The sequence below is a fragment of the Acyrthosiphon pisum genome, chromosome A2, assembly GCF_005508785.2.
Source record: "Acyrthosiphon pisum isolate AL4f chromosome A2, pea_aphid_22Mar2018_4r6ur, whole genome shotgun sequence".
NCBI lineage: Eukaryota > Metazoa > Arthropoda > Insecta > Hemiptera > Aphididae > Acyrthosiphon > Acyrthosiphon pisum.
Genome location: NC_042495.1, coordinates 35678195 through 35697398, shown reverse-complemented (window position 1 = coordinate 35697398; position 19204 = coordinate 35678195). Strand labels below are relative to the sequence as shown.

Here is a 19204-nt window from a genome sequence, read left to right as displayed (position 1 = left end):
AAAGTAATAACGCCGCAAAAGATCTCATTCAGTTAAAAATAAAATAGAATTGTGAAAAACTAAAAATATTCCACTGAGGCATAAAATCACCGGCTGCAGTGGTGTCGATTATTATATATTATGACGTCGATTGTTTCACGAGCTTGTGAAATGTAAATGCCTTTTGATTGAATCCTACAGACACGTTGATATTGGGTCTTAAAAGTTATATTATTATCTTGGACATTTGAATATGACGGATTATATTCAGTGATAATATTGTTTGAAATATTTAACTGCTGTGAGTAAATTTGATTGATCAGAGTTAGATGTGGATGGTTTATTGATTTTAGATTTTGACCTAACCGAATAATGTATTAGTTTAACAATGGTATTGTGTTTTTTTTTTATGATCCTGATAATTTTTTTGGGGTAGAAGAAATGATTTGATCTCCACATTATTATTCTGTTTCCGGTAGCAAATCAAATGTACAGATGTCGTTTTTTTTTATTTTATCGTGGTTTTGTACCTTCTTGTATAATTATGTACCTACGCTTTCATGTATATGTAATTTATAACAAATAATTAACTTATAAATATAATCTTTTATTTATTTTTTATTCTTGTTACAGTTTCAATAACTTAGGTTACCAATTAGCTTACAAAAATACTTAACATTATGCATTTATGCTACATATACCTACATTGGTTTTCGTAGATTTAATTATACATGATAAGAAATAAAATAATTTCTTCTTGTTGTCTTCACTTGGACAAAACTTTAAAGAGGTTGTCTGGGATTTCTAGGCTACTTGTATAATCTTATATACTTACAAATTATTTATATTTCGTATATCACAATGTATGATAAGTTACAATTTACAAAAAGGATTTTGACAATACATTTTGAAAAAATGAAAGCATTTTGTAGATAATATCCACGCTTATTTGGATATTTTAAATAATTTAAATATTAAATTTTCTCCTATTTGTTCTATTATAAACTATTAAATTTTTAACTTAGTTTTGTTCAGAACTATTTTTATTTTATATTAATTATTTAAAAAATAGTAACAACTTTTTGATTATTTGTTAATTCCATTATTTAAGATTAGATATGTAATAAATACAACAACTCATACATGTAAAACTTGGAGTTCATATAAATTATGAATTTAAGTCGATACAATTAGTGATAACTTGAACCAATATAGGTGGTGAACGCTTTCTAAAGTGTTATTAAGTTACGATCATTGACCATGAAATATAATTGTACAGTTCGATACACCATAATAAGATTATAATAAAGTAGGGACAATAGGTTAGCACATGAAGTAAATAAAGTTGTTTGCAAAGAGCAATCAAGAGTTAAAACATTAAATGTTTAACTTAATTATATTGAATTCAACTATATTTATCACATATTCGGTTATTTTAAAATACATTTACTACCCATTTCAAATATTTTTTTTTATAAATTCTAAAATTCTAATAATTATTTCAGTTATTACACAAAATATGACGATTGATAAATTTTTGTATTTTTATGTATGGTATATTAATATTATACTGTAAGTATTATAAAAGGTATTCTAAATCAGTTCCTGATTGCAGTGCAGTAGGTACCTACCGGAAAAACGATTTTCATATTGAAATACATAGTCCTTATTGAGAATATATTTATTCCTATGTGGCTATTAACCTCAATATTCTAAATATCAGTGTAGGAAGGAAAAAAAAAATAAAAAATAAAATCTCGAGATGTCAAACAACACTAAATTTATAGTATTGGATGAAGTTTCACAGTGATTTACGGTACATATCTTTTTATTTTCAGACTATTCTATACAGACGAAGGCGATTCCTTGGAATTATACAGTATATTAAAACATAAAATATCATCATTCCTATATTTACTTCAATGATGTAAAATCTTATATTATATATATTGACGTTTAAGATGTTCTGCGTATCAAACTAAAATATTAAACCCTCAATCATAAAAATATTTTTTTTATTAACTGGAAAACGTTTTAATGTAAATATTTTTTTTTATCTCGAATAGGTAATATTTTTTTCTATTATTGCAAAAATTCAATAAATAATTGTCTTCTGGTTGGTGATTGCTGACTTAGAATGTCATTGAATTCAATAAGTGATCGGTTATTGAAATATAAAATGTGTACTTACTTAATACAATGAGTTGTTATATTGAGTGTTTAGGATGTAACAACGATATAATATTATTATTGTACCAACTGTTAAAATTATTGTTACAGTATTATGGTTGTATAACCTAAATAATCGATATACAATGTAGACTTTGAGTAGGTAGTATTTAAAATAATGAAAATATTTACACAATAAGTGTAAACAATAAACTCAATGACATATTATTCAAAAACTTATTATACTAAAGCACGAACAGTTACAATATTGTGGCGATGAACGAGTGCTAAAAGTACTAGAAATAAGTATTTAATTTTGAGTGCTGTAAATATCTATTAAGCTTCTAATCGCTGTCTAAGCTTACACAAAAATATGACATTATATTCCTCTAATGTTTATGAACGGAATAATGTTTTTTTATGAAAGGAACTATTCATTTTTGTAAGCAATTTAACACTTAACACCAGTATTAACTCATTATACATATTAGTGCTGTTTTGAAATCAGGTTAGGTTTGTTCATACATATATATAATATACATACATACATGCATACATAATTTAATGTAATACAACAAATAGTTCACACTTTACATCCGGTACGAGGGAAAAAATAGCCAGAGATATTTTAAAATGCCGGGACAATAAAAGAGAAACGATTTAAAAGAAAGAGATCAAAACCGCGATGGAGCTTATCCAGCAGGTCCTCTTGATTCAATGGATGATTTCGACGACCCCAATATTTTACAACTATACTATTTTTGATACTTTTTTTTGTAGGTACTCGAAGTAGATCGGTATTAAAGACGATAGCCAGAGTTTCTTTGTCTGTGATTTATATGTAAAAGAAGAAACTGACTGACTGACATATTATACTTTATACACACATATCCCAAACTACTGGGTCAGGAAACTTGAATTTTTGCACAGAGGTTCCTTTTATAACTGGGTTAACATTTTTGTAATGTTTTTTTTTCTTTTTTTAATATAATATATTAATAATAATAAGAACGAATTATGTACCAACTGTCGCATTATAATATTGAATGATAATATCTCTACATCGACAAATAATGAAGAATTACCATTTTCAACATTACTCTTCATATTATACATATTAGGGCACACTATGGAACGGGTTTTAATCATAAATTTGTACATAATGGTCTTAAACTTAAATTTGTCTAGTTGTACAGCGAGTTTTTAAAAAATGTTCTAGTGAACCAATTACTTGACCATGTTAAAAATGTGATCATTTTTTGTTTATTTTCCCAGGTGGAGATAAACCTAAACCAATTTCCACATTAAGTTATTACACTCAAACCGAAATACACCAATCATTCGTAGGAGGGTTGGCCATCTCAGTCAGATTAATCCACAGACAAGCAAGGAACACCGAATTGTCCGTTATCTGAAGTAGGTACCTACACTCAAACCAAAAACCACAGAACGCCGTGTTTTATATTTTTATTTTTCCTCGGGAGAATTCCTAATTATGTAACTAGTATAATATAAGATTGTCGTCAAGTTGATTACTTTAACAACAAACTCTCATTCAGTATCTCGAACTGTATTAATGTTTTTGAAGATATTTAAATCAGCCAAAGTAGTTCAAGTCTTGATTAGCGGAGGAGTAATCTAACCTTTCTACGAGGTACTCTTTCATTCTGTCCATCTAAAATAATGAACTACCTACTAGTTAAAAATTCAATTTTAGTCAAAATTCTTTTGCATTTATTTTGCCTAGGAATATGAAATTATAAAAAGCGTTCGTACCAAAATGCAAAACTTGAAAAAAAAATAGTAAAAATAACAACATATTTTATGATTTGTTCCAAAATGTTGTTTTCTTCAAATTACGTAAAAAAATATATTCATAAACGTGAAAAATGTCAATACTTTTTGATATAATTAGCGCTGGTTGTTAAGATAATCACCTTGTATATATATATACATTGTTAAGCACGAATATCTCCTCATAGCCTGACGCCTACATCCACGCAACTTCTATTAACTCAGTGGGCTGCTTGAGTGGGCGCGGAGATTCACTTGAAGTACATCAGTAAGCAACCAGCACCGCGGGACACCGACCTATACCTACGTTCTGGCTTAACATCTCGTTAAGGGTGGGCAGGGTTCCTGTAAACACCAATCATACTTACCAGCTCAGGAAGCTCAACATTTTGGAAATGTGGATAAACGGTGTCGATGGCGTTATTTTGTTGTGTAGAGGAGGTTAAGTGGTCTGACTCATATGAACTATTATATTATATATTTCATACAAATATATTATGTTGTGGTAGGTATAAGCTTGATACCCATAATCGTAATTAGGGAGGGCTTTAGGGGTTATGCCCCCAAAATTATCCATAGCCCCCCTAAACATTTTCTACATATTGTTTTAAGCTTATTCAATATTATCAAAGTAAGGCTTTAGCCCCCCCTCCCAAATCCCCTACGCTATTTATGCCTATGTTGATACCTAATAAAATGTAGGTATATATACTTTTGATGATAATAACAAATTACAACGTTATTCGTAACTGCAAAATACAATAGTTGTTGTTTTAATCTCTATAACACATTATACGTACAATGTACAACATAAATATAGTATCTACGTATATACCTTTTCAAAGAAACATTTCTAAATCACAGGCACGACGTGTTAGTTTCTCCACGGGTGAAGGGTGTTAAAAATCTGACTGTAAACTTTTTCACTGTCTAAAACTTATTTTAACGTCCTTGTAAGTTATGATACAATATAGTAATATTTAATACCTATGTAGAATAAGTTTTAATACTACGTATAATATATTATATAGAACGGTTACCACCTGTCGGCCAACGAACCCAAATACGTTTTACCGACCGCTCGATTAAATTGACAAAGTCTGATGTACAAGTCAACAAAATAAAATACATTTTACCTAGTTTTAAAAATAAGATGATACTCTTTCGTAAAAAATTGTGCAATACCTATTTGTTTATTTTTCAAACTCAAATAATATTAAACACATTGTGTTCAATGTTCATGTAGTTTTATTTTTTTTTTTTCAATAATGTCGTAAATTGTAATTTCAAAATTCGATTTTATTGAACATAAAACTATCGTGTTAATATGCTACCGATGTGCATAATAATATGTTTCATAGCATGATAACAAAATTAAATTACATATCATTAATAGTTACCCCGTGAGTACGGATAAACATTACCATTGGTGCAACTATGCTTATAGGGGATGCTTAGCATTAGCATATGTACATATTTTGTTAGCACTCCCAATAAATAACTTTATCAATTACATATGTATAAATGCATTATACTTGTACATTGATTTGTATAATGTGAAGAATTAAAAATGGCTACGATAACTAGCATGATATAAGAACGATTTTCAATCGTAGGTACAAATATATCACTGTTAAATATTGAAAAAGATAACAAATCAATTAAAAACTGAAGATATTATTAATACATTTGTAACTTAAGACAAGCGAGTTACTTTAATATAGATATTTACATATTATTGACATTTTATTTAAGTAATTTATTATTTATTATTTATTATTATTTATTGTGCTGAAAGAACAAAGTAATTTGTTTAGGAAGCTTTGAATAATGTTGGGACCCCTAAAACGTAAGGTCTAGTATAGTGTCTATGAATACTATGAACAAATAATATTAGTTACGTGTAACAATGACTTTTATAACTATGTCCTTTGAAGAAGTATTTGTTGATCACTTAAATTAACTGGCCAAAAAAATATATTCGATACTTAAATTTAAATACTAAAAGAAAAGTTATTTGAATAGTGTAAAATACATTTTCAAATGATTCTTTATAACCTCGTAGGTACTTATAGAAAATCTCGGAAGATGTAGAAGTTCCACATTTTTCTATATATTTTTGATTTATAGCATCATCTTAATACCTTATGAATAATTAAAAATCAAAAACGTATATTTTGTCAATTTTAGAAAAAATGCCTATTCCTTAATTTTTGTGTAAAAAGTGCATATTTGTAACCATGTTTAATATTTATATAAAAAAAAAAATTATGTTTTTATTTTAATATTTTGATCATACGAGTTTATAAATAGCTAATAGGTATTGGAAGTTTGCATTAATACTATTTATAGGTATACTATCAATATTATTTAAGTTTAATAATCAACATTGCCAACCGGCAACTAGTTCTACACACATCAGATCTTTCTTTTTAATTTTTAGTTTATTTAAGAAATTAATATTTAATAGTTATAGTAATATACCAATAATATAACAAAGTTAATTATTAATAATTGTACTTTTTTTTTTGGAATTTCAATATTTTTTTTTTTTTGCACAAATGTTTTAAATTGGTTTTGCATATTTTGTCTTATAAATAATAACTTAAACGAGCCCTACTTATTATAATACAAACAACACATATTTCTTGGATATAATATTAAATATTTATTACCTACAGCATTCCCAAAACTCTTGCGTTGGATTTATATGTCAACTTTTTCCCAGAATTTAAATCCCCCGCCCCCCCACTCCCATTTCAGGTTACATTGACAAAAATGTACCTAACTCAAAGCGAATGAAGATAAAACCGTTATGTTTCATAAAATGTTCTTTGCTATATAACGATGTGAAGATAATAATATTATCTAGAACGTTAACTGCACCACAAGTAACTTTGAGTGCAAAAGCTTAAGCTACATATTATCTACTATCCATACCTACCTATATCTACTTGGTAATATATAAATGTATTTAATGTTCCTCTTCGTTAATATAATTTAGGATATTTTAACTATTATAATTTTATGGCTTAATTTGTATTTGTTTTAGTACAATAGAGCTAAAATTCAACCCGTTAAAATAGTTTATATTTTCGCTGACTATCATGTCATAATGACGGATATATTGTGGTAAAAAATTAAATAATGTAAAATAATTCTGCTCACGTTTCCTATAATAATATCCATTTTATTATTTTATTTTCCAAAGGTAAATGTTATTAATAATTTATCGCATTGTAATTAATTTAGATCGAGGAAACGCTGTTTTTAGACGTTCTGAATTATACGCATAAGTTAATTACATTTTTAAATCTTCAATATCCATCAAAGAATATTTATCTTCTCGTAAATGTTATGTCTGTTGTACTTTGTAATTTTTATTGACCGTTCAAGACTGATATATGTATATAATATGATAAAATATTTTGTAGCTGATTATACCAAAATGTATTATTATAAAAATAATCAGCAGATCTATAAATAAAAAACAGACGGTCTCAATATAAAACAAGTACCAATAAGTAATTTAAATAAGTATACTAAATATGTATACTTACCTCATACTTGTAGACTATAGTTTTAAAATAAGATGAACCATAAATCTGTGCAGTATAATATCATTATTTTTATAATTTTTTAAAAATTACTTAACTAATACACGAAAATTGCATTTTTGAAATTGTATCTAAGGTGGTCAGCACCCATAACCTACTGTTCGTATCCACACCTGGGGGTACCCTATAGAAATATAAAATGGATACATGATGTAAATATAGAATTCTTAAGAGAATTTTCCATGGTTAAATGACGTGTTTAAAATACTGCTAGTAGTGTATATTTTATATTCTTTCGTCGTACTCAGCGTAAGCATATTCTTACAAGATTTATGTGTATACACAAATACACGTTTATTTACAATATAATATGCACTGACGTTTGGGTTGAGACTTGGGGGTAAAGTTAAATAAGTACCTAACCGTAGATATCCTTGGAAAATGGATCAAAAAAAAAATTCATTTAGTTCGTTGATTTTACATTTTATAAATATATAATAATATAAAACATATATTTTTATAAGACAGTATTAAAAATTACATATCTCAAATCACCTCAAAACCAATCATTGTGTAAAAACAATCATGCCCAATGCATCGTCACAAACTCGTAAATACTGTTAGTCTTACTTGATTTAGATTTTAGTTTATATCATATATGCATCAACAATCAACATAGTATTTAATATAATATTATATAATTTATATTTTATACCTATAATGTACAATAATTGTATGTGTACCTCTTATTATGACTTAAGGGGATCGTAGCACACGTATTTTTCGTTCGTCTTAGACTAATAAGCATTGGTGAATTACATACATACTTCGGAATGTCCGATTTAAATTTGTATACGTGTATGAACTCTTTGAGAAAATATTTAGGTTTTTTTGTGAAGTCGATTTTCAATTATCAATTTTAAAAGACCATACAAATACGATTTTTTTTCAAAAATCCCACGAAATAATTGCTTTAAATTTGTATTTATTTTGGGCACATCTGATTTTAAATCAACAAAGTGATTCCTAAAGAGTATAGTTTAGAAACTTATAAATTCAACCGCTTTTTTCAAAATTACAATCGAACTTGAGGAAATATGTTTAATTTACTACCGCTTTTAGTACCTAGTTTTTATAGTACCTAATGTAAACAAGAATATTTTATATTTCGCGATGTATTGACATGTGCTGATGTGCGTACGTGTGCGAGAGTTGCACCCGACAGCGGTAGCCTGACGTGGTATTACAGCGACTCTCGGAAAAACACACTAATGTTCATATACTACTCACGCGTAGACATATCCCAAATATTTATGTCATGTGAATTGCCTAAATATTAATCCTTAACATGAAACGCCGAAACCCCCTTAACATAAGATTGTAAACGATAAACACTAAATAGTTATTAAAAAAGGTGTTGTCATTTGATTTCATTAAAGATTAAAAACTATTCTAAACTTCATCTTTGACTCCCATTACAAGTATACATCTTGATATGTAAGTTAAACAAGCTTATGAGTTGTGAGTAAAAACTAAAAAGGGATAATAATAATTTAATCCAACAACTAAATTGGATCTTTACATTTATTCTAGTTACAAATGTCATAACATTATGGTTATTGATAATTACGATTTACGACTGATAAGATTTAATTTAAAATCCTAAACAGCAATAACAAATTATTAAAAATAAGTTTGTTCACAGAATGTAATAAAAAATCTTCAATAAGTAACTTAACCGGTTATTCCTCATTTTCATATTATGGCAGAATATACGTATAAGAGGATATTGAGACTTGAGATGTAGGGTAGATTTATCATGAGATACATTATTAAGTGGTTGTGGCGTCTGCTTAAAAAAATAATAATAAATCCTTAAAAAAGTTAATTATATTTAGAATGAAGAATTTAATAAATTAAACTTGAAGCATTGGATTATTGGAAGTATAATCCAATAATGGTTCGTAATAGATCATTGATAAAGTGAATTTATTTGCAAACCTTTAAGACTTTCCTCCACTTTGAACACAATAAATATTTTTTAATGCACTCTAGCTACGATAAATTTTGATACAAACATATTATTATATGATGATATTCTACGTTTAAAGGCAAACAGTATGTTCAATTATCTTAGTTTATCTTCATTTATCTTAGGTCTTACTGTCTTAGAGAATTCAGTGAAAAATATTGAAACAGGAAACCCCTCAATTTATAATGTTTCTCTTTAGTTTAATATATTTTAAGAAAAACAAATTATTTATGAATTTCCTACTCATTTTTAAAATTAAAAAGATGATTATTTTATAGAATTGTAGAAATAGCTCTATTTTTTAAATCATACAGGTATCGTTAAATAACTAAATTCATAAAATTGGTACATTCGAAAATTGAAACCATTATAATTATTGTTTACTTTAATTTTAAACTGTTTTTTTATTAATTTCAAATTAAAAAGAACACATCATCACTATGCTATGGCTAGGTATATTAAACTTGTACTAAAGTGAATAAATCTAGGCGTATTATCACTGTGTCTGTAAGCACTGTTCAGCATATTTAATATAAAATCAAATTTAAAATAGTTTATAATATTATATAATCCCATTTAGGATTTTGTAATTTTATTTAATGATATTCTTTTTTATAATGATATACAATTTAATTTTTTCTACAAAATCCAAATTAAAAAAATTTGATTAATGACTTGATGCAAATAATTTATTGGAGTAATTACAACTTAAAAAAAATTAATATAATAATATTCAGATTTACAGTTTGCCTAGTACTTATGTATATATATTGAAACTAAAAACGTAAGTATTTAATATTTTGATACCTGAGTGGTTGTATTTCACAGCTGTACTAATTTTATTATACCATATGAGAAGACCCACTTAGGTGCCATTTGTGTTGATAATATACTTCATAAGAAATTACTTGTTGCATATTATGTGCACTGTTCTGTATATAATATTGGGATATCAGAACCTCCGTTCCCTCTTGGAGAGGGAGCATTTCCTACTCAACAATGCGTCGTCAATTATGCTGTCCACCAATAACTATTTTCATTAAATTAAACTTTCTTTCCCCGTTTATCTTATTATCATTTAACACATTTAGTTTTTTTTCCAAAGTTTTAAGTTCCGAACAAAGCGAAAAACAACAGCGATTATACATAGGTATGTGTTTCTTTTAGAACTTTTATAGAAATTTAAAAGTGTTCCAAAATTTTATTGTAGTGTATTGTTCCGTTTAAAGTAGATTGATGAACTTTAGCAGCATGGATTATCGATAACGAGAATTACAGTTTAAGATGATTGTCTTTGAGACAATCGAAAAACTTTACTAAAGGATTTTGATCCTGAACTGTTTTAAAAATCTGATTATATTACTTTTATTTTAAATTCAATAAGACTTGTATAACGCAACAGTAATTATTAGAATTTTAAATACATGTGCAATGTGTAAAATATTATATGGAATTTGCCAATCTAATTTTAGGTATTTAGACGAGGATAGGGTGTCAAAGTAAGACGCGCATCAGCATTTTTCACATGTTCCTCATTTCCTCGTACTAAAACGCATTTACGACCATTATTTAGTATTTATTGTAGTTACCATCTATAGAAATGAATGCAGTGTGCTATATCGATTTCTGAATTAAAAAAATAACTAAAATAATATCGCTAAATCCTTAAATTCCATAAAATGAATTTTTGAAAACGGGAGATCTAGTCCTATAGTTCATTTAAAAATTCAAAAAATTAGGGTTTGAATAAACATGCAATTTAAGCTTAACAATTTAGAAAATATATTTAAGAAATTACCCTGTGTATATACCCAGACAGCAATTTTTTGTTTAATAATATTATTATAACATTATAATAACGAATAATATTAGTATAACGTTATTATAATACTATTATAATATTATCATTACAAAATGCTGTCTGGGTATATATATATATATATATATAGTATCAAACGTTAAGACATATTATACCATAATATAACAGACAAATTATAATAGTATTTAGTTATAATATCATTAACTATAAAATATACCTATATTGTTGTTAAGTTAGGTATTAACATTTCTACAGTTAATGATTCGTTTTCTTATATGTGTGCTTGTCAAGTTGACTTAACTTCGTTATTCTCAAATATTGCGGTATCAGGACATCTAATTAAAATAAACCTTTTTTTTTAGTAATTTTCAATAGTAATTAAAGTGAAAAAATATTTAACAAATTTAACTAAACAGTTAGAGTATAATCATAAATTGATTTGTTCAACACCCTAATAATATTATTCTTACATAATAATAAACTAATAATTTATAAGCATAATCCACGTATTTCTTAGGCAATTGTAAATAGTTTTTGAGTTTCTTTCATTTCTTATAATTCCATATATTATATAATAATGACTTATAATCACTGAATATTATATTTTGTTGTTCTGCAAACAATATCATTATTATTTTATACTTGCTATCATGTTAAGCAATATTTTTATGTTATTATGTAGTATCATAAATCTATATGTATATTAGTTACTCTAATTATTAAAAACAGACTTGAGTGTATATTATAAGAATAGAAAAAGTAAATTCGTATTACCGATATATTTTATACCTACATAATTTAATTAAAATAAGAATACATTGAAATGTATTAATTTCTTTAGCGTACAATATTGTTTGAAATTTAATGAATTTCGCAAATTGTTTTTTATTTATTTAATAAATATTCGTTTTAACACAGTCGTGGCGCCAAACCCCATTTCGAATTGTTGCGACCACAACATATTTTTTGGGTGGTTGGTGGTGGTACTCATAATCCAATATTAATAAATTATTTTAGTTCTTCAATTTTAATACATTCTCATGTTTCTGATTCATCCTCAAATATAATAAAATAATAACTAGCTATCATCCTTAATCATATAATTATTATAGGACCTAGTTTGGTGGATTAACATAATATCTATCATTACTTTTACGTTATTTTTACGTTCATATTACAAATTGGAAATTAAACTATCCATATAATTTCTAAATTGTTAGCAATTAATTAAAACTTATACTGGATGTAACTTAACTCAAGTAACTCCACCTTTCAATATCAATACGGGAAATACCAACAAAATATATACCTATATATATACAAAAAACCGTTACCATAATATAGTTTCTGTGTATACAGTAACGTAATAAATCTTAGATGTCATTGACCATTGAAAATATTATACATTAGGGTTGGTTTATGAAAAAAAAATTATAACTTATAATTTACACCTCTCCTGAAGAAATTAAAAGTAAATATTCAATGAATAATTATGTGCAATGTGTGGCTGTAATGTATAGCATTGATTATTTTACACGTTTCTTTAACACTTAAATTCTAACTTAAAAATTAATAAATTAAAGTATACAGACATTGATCTATTAACAAATAAGTTTATTTTGTTAGTAACCTTTAATATTGTCGTTTACTATGTGTATTTTTTTTCATTAAACGATCATATTTTTACCACTTAGTAGAAATTGAATCAATTAATTGGATAGAGATAATGAACTATTTACAGCATTATTTTGGCTGCCATCCAAAATACCATTTTGATATGGTTCACGTGTGACAAATATAATATATTGGACATGAAAATCAATGTTTGGCATAGTCTTTAAAATACTAACACTTAAATCATAAATCATCTTATAAATGACTTAATACATAAAAGGAATATTAAGACATTTTTCAATCCATTAAGTTGACTTTCAAAAATATTCAGAATTAAACTATTGTGTATACATATAATATTATCCTTAGATTAAAAAGGATATGCATTTATTATTAGTTTGAAATTAGTAGAAAATTATAATTTATGACTTTTAAAAATAAATAATTTTAATAATGTAGTATTAAAATATTATTTATTAAATTTATATTTTAACACAAACCTAGAGTGTTTCTATAAATTCAAATTTTGAAACGAATACTTTGCTGGACATATTATTCCGTGATGTATTTATGAATTATCTCAATAACTAAATGACAAATAACACAAGCAAAAATGACAGCAAAACTTCCTTATTACGAAAGCGTAATGATCCAAAAAAAAAATCTTAATTCAGAGAAATCTGTTAATTAGAGTAACATTATTTTGGTTCTTAAAAATATTTCGTTAAGCAGAAAACTTCTTTAAAAAATAAAAGTATAACTGTAATTGAAAAACTATAGTAAAACGACTTCAATGGAGTTTTCATCACAAAATATAAAATGTTTGGTTATTATTAAGTCAATCCATAACTGGTCTGTATATATTAATCTTGACAGATGGAATTTAAAACTATAAACGATATGAAATTAAAATCATTTAAATATTGAACCGTAACAATATTAATTTAATTTAAATATATTGAAGAAACTTTCTACATGAACGCAATAGTGAATATTGTGTGAATTTGACTTATGTAATATTAATCATTTATTAGAATAAAAAAGATCAACATAATATGAAACTAAAATTGACGAATCGAGAGAATCCAATTAGATATAGTTTTACATACAGATATTTATTGAAGTGACATAATTTGTAAGTAATATTTTAATAATAATTTTATTCTTAGACCATACATTAATTATAAATTTATATTATATCTAAAACAAAATTAATATTTCCTTATATACAGGACTCGGAAGTTGTAGCAAATGCATATTTTTCTTGGTTCGTCCTAGAACATCCAATGTAAGATACAAATATGTATCATACATCTCTGATGTCATACACGAAATTTTATTTTCCTATTTTTTGCATATTTACGGTTTTTATTGCTATTTTGCTAATTTAGGGTTTATAGCGCTATTTTTAGTCATACTTTCTTAATATACATAATATATACCTACATTTTATACAAAATATAGGAAATTATCACATTATTTTGAAAACAATGATTAATTTGGTTAGGAAATAGGAAATAAATAGATCTTATAAGAACACTTTTACAAACATATTTAAGTAACTTAATATATATTTTGTTAACGGTTTATAATTCAACTAGTCCAGACAGTCCCTGATGTCTATGAGCCCAATAATTTTATAAAATTGTATAATTACATTTAACTTTTTAAAATAAATTTAATTTTTTCAATATAAAGGCATATTTTTCGATTTTTTGTGCTATTTATAGCGCATATTTTGAAGTTTTTAAGTGCATATTTAAGAGCTAAAAAGTAACATTTTTAGTGCTACAACTTCCGAGCCCTGCGTATATATAATTGAAACCAATATAATGGGTTTTTATTTTTTGTGCTTTTTTAATAGTTGTATAGAGTTACAAAATCCTAACCCATACACGGATCGTTTGATCACACGGCATATTATAATTTATATAAAACAAATTGAAAAAAAAAACAAAATATATATATACATTAAATACGTATCTATTAAAATTAAAAATATCCAATTTACTTTATTAATAAAACATTAAAGCATTCACAAATAAACAAATGAAAAAGGATTATTCAACTTGTTTTTTTTACAATCATTACTTATTCGACAAATAAATAATGCCTACCTGTATAATATGTATATATAAATGTATATAAGTTAAAACCATACTACTAAGCCACTAAAGCCAGGGTACTAGATACTCTTTTTAAATTAAATATAAGTCAATATAAATAGGTATGTAGGAAAACGAATTGTGTAGAAACGTTTTTCCAATAATTCAACCATCGAATATAAAATTCGCAATAAACAATAAATATACGCATAAAACGCACTTTTGCCCAAAATATGAAATAATATTTCCAGTACTGAATCTTAGGCTAATGTCTGAATGTCATTCAATACACCTGCAGCTATACAAGGTGATTTACCAAGCATGCTTACCCCATTTTTCCCTTAAATAATAAATTTATTCAAACGTGGATTCATGACATTATTAAACATACTTATGGACCATAATTATAAATTATTTTTCATACCATAAAAGAGATGACCTGTGTAAAAAAATTCTTTTTTACAAATGAGAATCGACCATTTTTATTGTAAATTGTTAAGCAGAAGATTTTTATGAAGATAAATATTCATTGCTGGGGTTATTACAATTTTTATACTAAGGATAATAATTATTCTTAAAGATGGTTTCACAAAAGTATAATATAGTTTTAATATTAAATCTAGTATATAATATCATATTCTGAACCCCCTCCCAAATTACTGCCTTGAAATAGGGATCTATAAATGAAAAGCCAATGTCACATTATTCGTTATTTTGGGGTTGGTAATGTCTCAGTAAAAACATACATTTAATTCAGGACGAAACAGTTCTAATTAAGTGAAAAAAATTATATTAACAACCAAAAGGTTCTTACCGGACATTTTTTTAATTTTTGTTTTTTTTTTTACGTTACGTTTTAATTTAAAAAAAAAACAAATGACCATTGTTAACGCAGAACCACTTTGTGAATTTTTAGATGTGTTAATCATTAAAAACCATTCATTACAAAAAAGATAATACAGTTTCAAGTGAAAAATAGTTTAAAATGGCTATCCTGAACAATTTGATATTTTGAATTAGCACCTTTTGGCTCTGAGCCCCCGAATTACTGTAATTTTCAAATTACCGTAGCCCTCATATCTTCTAAACCTATTATAATAGACCAATAGCCTTAGTATGTACTCAAAGTTAAATAACTCAAAAATTATTCGTTAAAATTGTGATTTTTACACATTAACATTTTCGAAAAGGTCATCAAAGCCCAAAAGTGCATAACAATTTACAGGAAAAAAGGCAACTCTCATATGAAAAAAAAAGTTGGTATGAGCACAAGGTATACTCACTAATATTGCATTAAAAAATATCAGCAGTTGAAAATATGGTGTTAAATTTACTTAAAAATTTCAAAAAAGAGAATTTTAATACATTCATTATTATAGGAAAAAAATGTGATGAGTCTGCTTGGTCTACCTTCCAGTCTATTATTATTACATAAGATATATAATAATAATCGTATTATAATATATATCATATAGGTTGTAGGTAATAGAATCGATAATATTGCTTGAAGTGCGTAGTGTCTATTTTACCAGCCAACCAAGTGGTCACCCCGCCATTTTCTCTCAAGGCCTGAGAAATGAAGTTGAATCTTAAACTCAATATTTGTATTAGTGCTACTTTTATGTCTTTTTTTTATATCTGACCCGACTGACTCGTTCTTTGTAGGATACTGAATCAAATAATAAACAAATACAGACTTTTCATGATAACTAAACCCATAATTTCACGGTTGCTTGAACGATAACTCGGAGCACGTCGCACATATTATACAGATTATGTATATACGTTCTTTGAAGAATAATGTTTCTTTATAGTATGTATTTCAACTGCAGTGTAAAAATAGTTGTATAATTTAATTATTCATTGTAAATTTAAAAAAAAATTAGAAATAAAAATCATTGCGCAATATTAGACGAAAATATCGTATATAAATGTTATCGTGTACAATATTATATTATATTCGTGTAAAGAGATATTATACTTAAATTCATTTACATCTCGTTTTAAAAATAAATTTAAAAATTATTCATTTCAAATAAACCTAATAATTTTTAGAGCCCGTTCTGTTGCTTTTTATCAGTTAAAAAAAGTCTAATTGTAAGCACATTACGGACAATTTGTGATCGCTAGTTTTTAAACCAAGAATATTCCTAGCCACCTCCCCTCATTACAGCTCAGCCTCTACGTGTCCTAATGTTAGCATTATTGGTAATATCATTAATAACTTTTTATTTTTGATTCAGACGATGACCGTTATGATGTCCAACGGTTGACAGCCAGCTCTTGAATAATTATGGACGGCGGCCACTCTGTCGTCAACGATACATCCAACAGCACGCTAGCTGTCGACGAGTATGACTACTCGGCGCGACCGGAAACGTACATAGTTCCGGTACTGTTCGCGTTCATATTTTTCGTGGGAACCATCGGAAATGGATCCCTGGTGTTGATATTCATCCGGCACAGGCACATGATCAATGTGCCGAACATATACATACTCAGTCTGGCGCTGGGCGACCTGCTGGTCCTGTTGAGCTGCATACCGTTCACGTCTACCGTCTACACGGTATGTTTATCCCTTAGTTTTAACATAATATTAATGATAATACGATAGAATATTTGTTTTAAATATCATTCAAAAGTATGTACTATATGGATTAAGTGGTTATATCTCGTATCAATATCAATAGTATCTATTATCAATATTTTTATTATAAATATTTGATAAAAAAAAGTGTATTATACGCGTGGTATACTCTGTATACCGCCTATATAAGTGTACTGGTACTTAAATAAAGAAGTTTGCGTGTTTGAGTTACGATAGCAGTAACTATTCACAATGGGTATGGATAATGTGACTGTGACTTTTGAGAGTTGGTTCGATTATACGAGTGTTATTGTTTTTCTATAGATCGACAGTAGTTAACTATAATAATATGGTTGGCTATATGAGCTATCATTATATATTTATATTTCAATTGGACTATGGGAGGAAACAAGACTATGACCAAAAGTCTGTACCCAAAATGTTTTAGTTAACTAGATTTTTTTTTATATAATTTATAAAACGACTAAATATGCTATACTGTATTGGCATCTGTATCGAAACTATATTTTGTTTTTATAATAATAATAATTATTGAATTGTGGACTTTGGTTTATAACACTACAATATTAACAAACGTTAAAAAATAACTAAGATTTTAATCAAGTATATTAAGCAAAATGTTTAGAATTCATAATAACGAAAAACTTAATATCCGAAGATTATATTATTATATGCATAAATAGTTTTACAAATACAAAATACTGTTTACCTTTTTTAAGACAAACAACGTTTTTAAAACTGTCTAAAAACCATTAACCATTAATCACTATCATATATTTTTATTCAGGTTATTCTTACAAATATGTTACACGGCGCAATGTATAGGCAATATAGGTACACATGTGCACATAATAAATTATAAAAAATTAAAATACATTTTAAATAATAATTAATTGCCATTAATCAGCATAAAATAATGTTAAAATTAATATACATACCAACATTATATTTTTCTCCTTTAACGTGCGTTCATTATTTATGCGTTGGAATGAGAAAAAATTTGAACTGTATCAAAGAATATAGTAAATAGATAGGCAAATTTACTTGCCTAGAAATCCATCATCAATTTATGGAAGTAGTGTAATGTTGTAGAGTATAACATATTATTTTTGATTGATTATAATATTTTATAACTGAGATTGACTCAATACAATACACGGTTTCGCCTGTTAAAGCGTTTAGTACAGAGTTTACAATATGCTTTTTTATTACATGCAGCTGAGCCTACTTGCAAAAAATATTCTTTGGCTGATATTCTAATCACAGACTAATATTTCTTAATACCAATTATTTAATAGAATAAAAACAAATTTTTATAATATCAATACAAATTTTAAGCTAAATAAATTGTTTGTCGATTAAAGTTTTTTATTTCGTTTTAATTTTGGATAAAGTAATTTTCTTCTTATAAAATAAATATTTATATTCAAAAATACTATTTTCACTGAATTTAAGACTAAAAAAATATGTTATGTTTATATTAATCCATTTATTGATATAATGATGCTTGATTAAATAAACAATTTT

At 26.4% G+C, this 19204-nt stretch overlaps 1 protein-coding gene across 7 annotated transcripts in view; it reads left to right on the top strand.

Annotated features, from left to right (window-relative positions):
• LOC100163866 (neuropeptide CCHamide-1 receptor-like) overlaps positions 1-19204 on the top strand; it is a 168527-nt gene that overhangs the window by 110824 nt on the left and 38499 nt on the right. For 4 of the 7 annotated variants that reach the window (XM_029490528.1, XM_029490523.1, XM_029490522.1 and 1 more), the window contains 2 exons: positions 3424-3564; positions 17313-17635. In XM_029490528.1, coding sequence (XP_029346388.1) covers positions 17363-17635 — 273 coding nt within the window. In that variant the 5' untranslated portion in view covers positions 3424-3564; positions 17313-17362. Of the gene's footprint in view, positions 1-3423; positions 3565-4130; positions 4448-17312; positions 17636-19204 lie in introns of all 7 variants that reach the window. The other 3 variants (XM_029490524.1, XM_029490527.1, XM_029490525.1) reach the window with 2 other exon arrangements.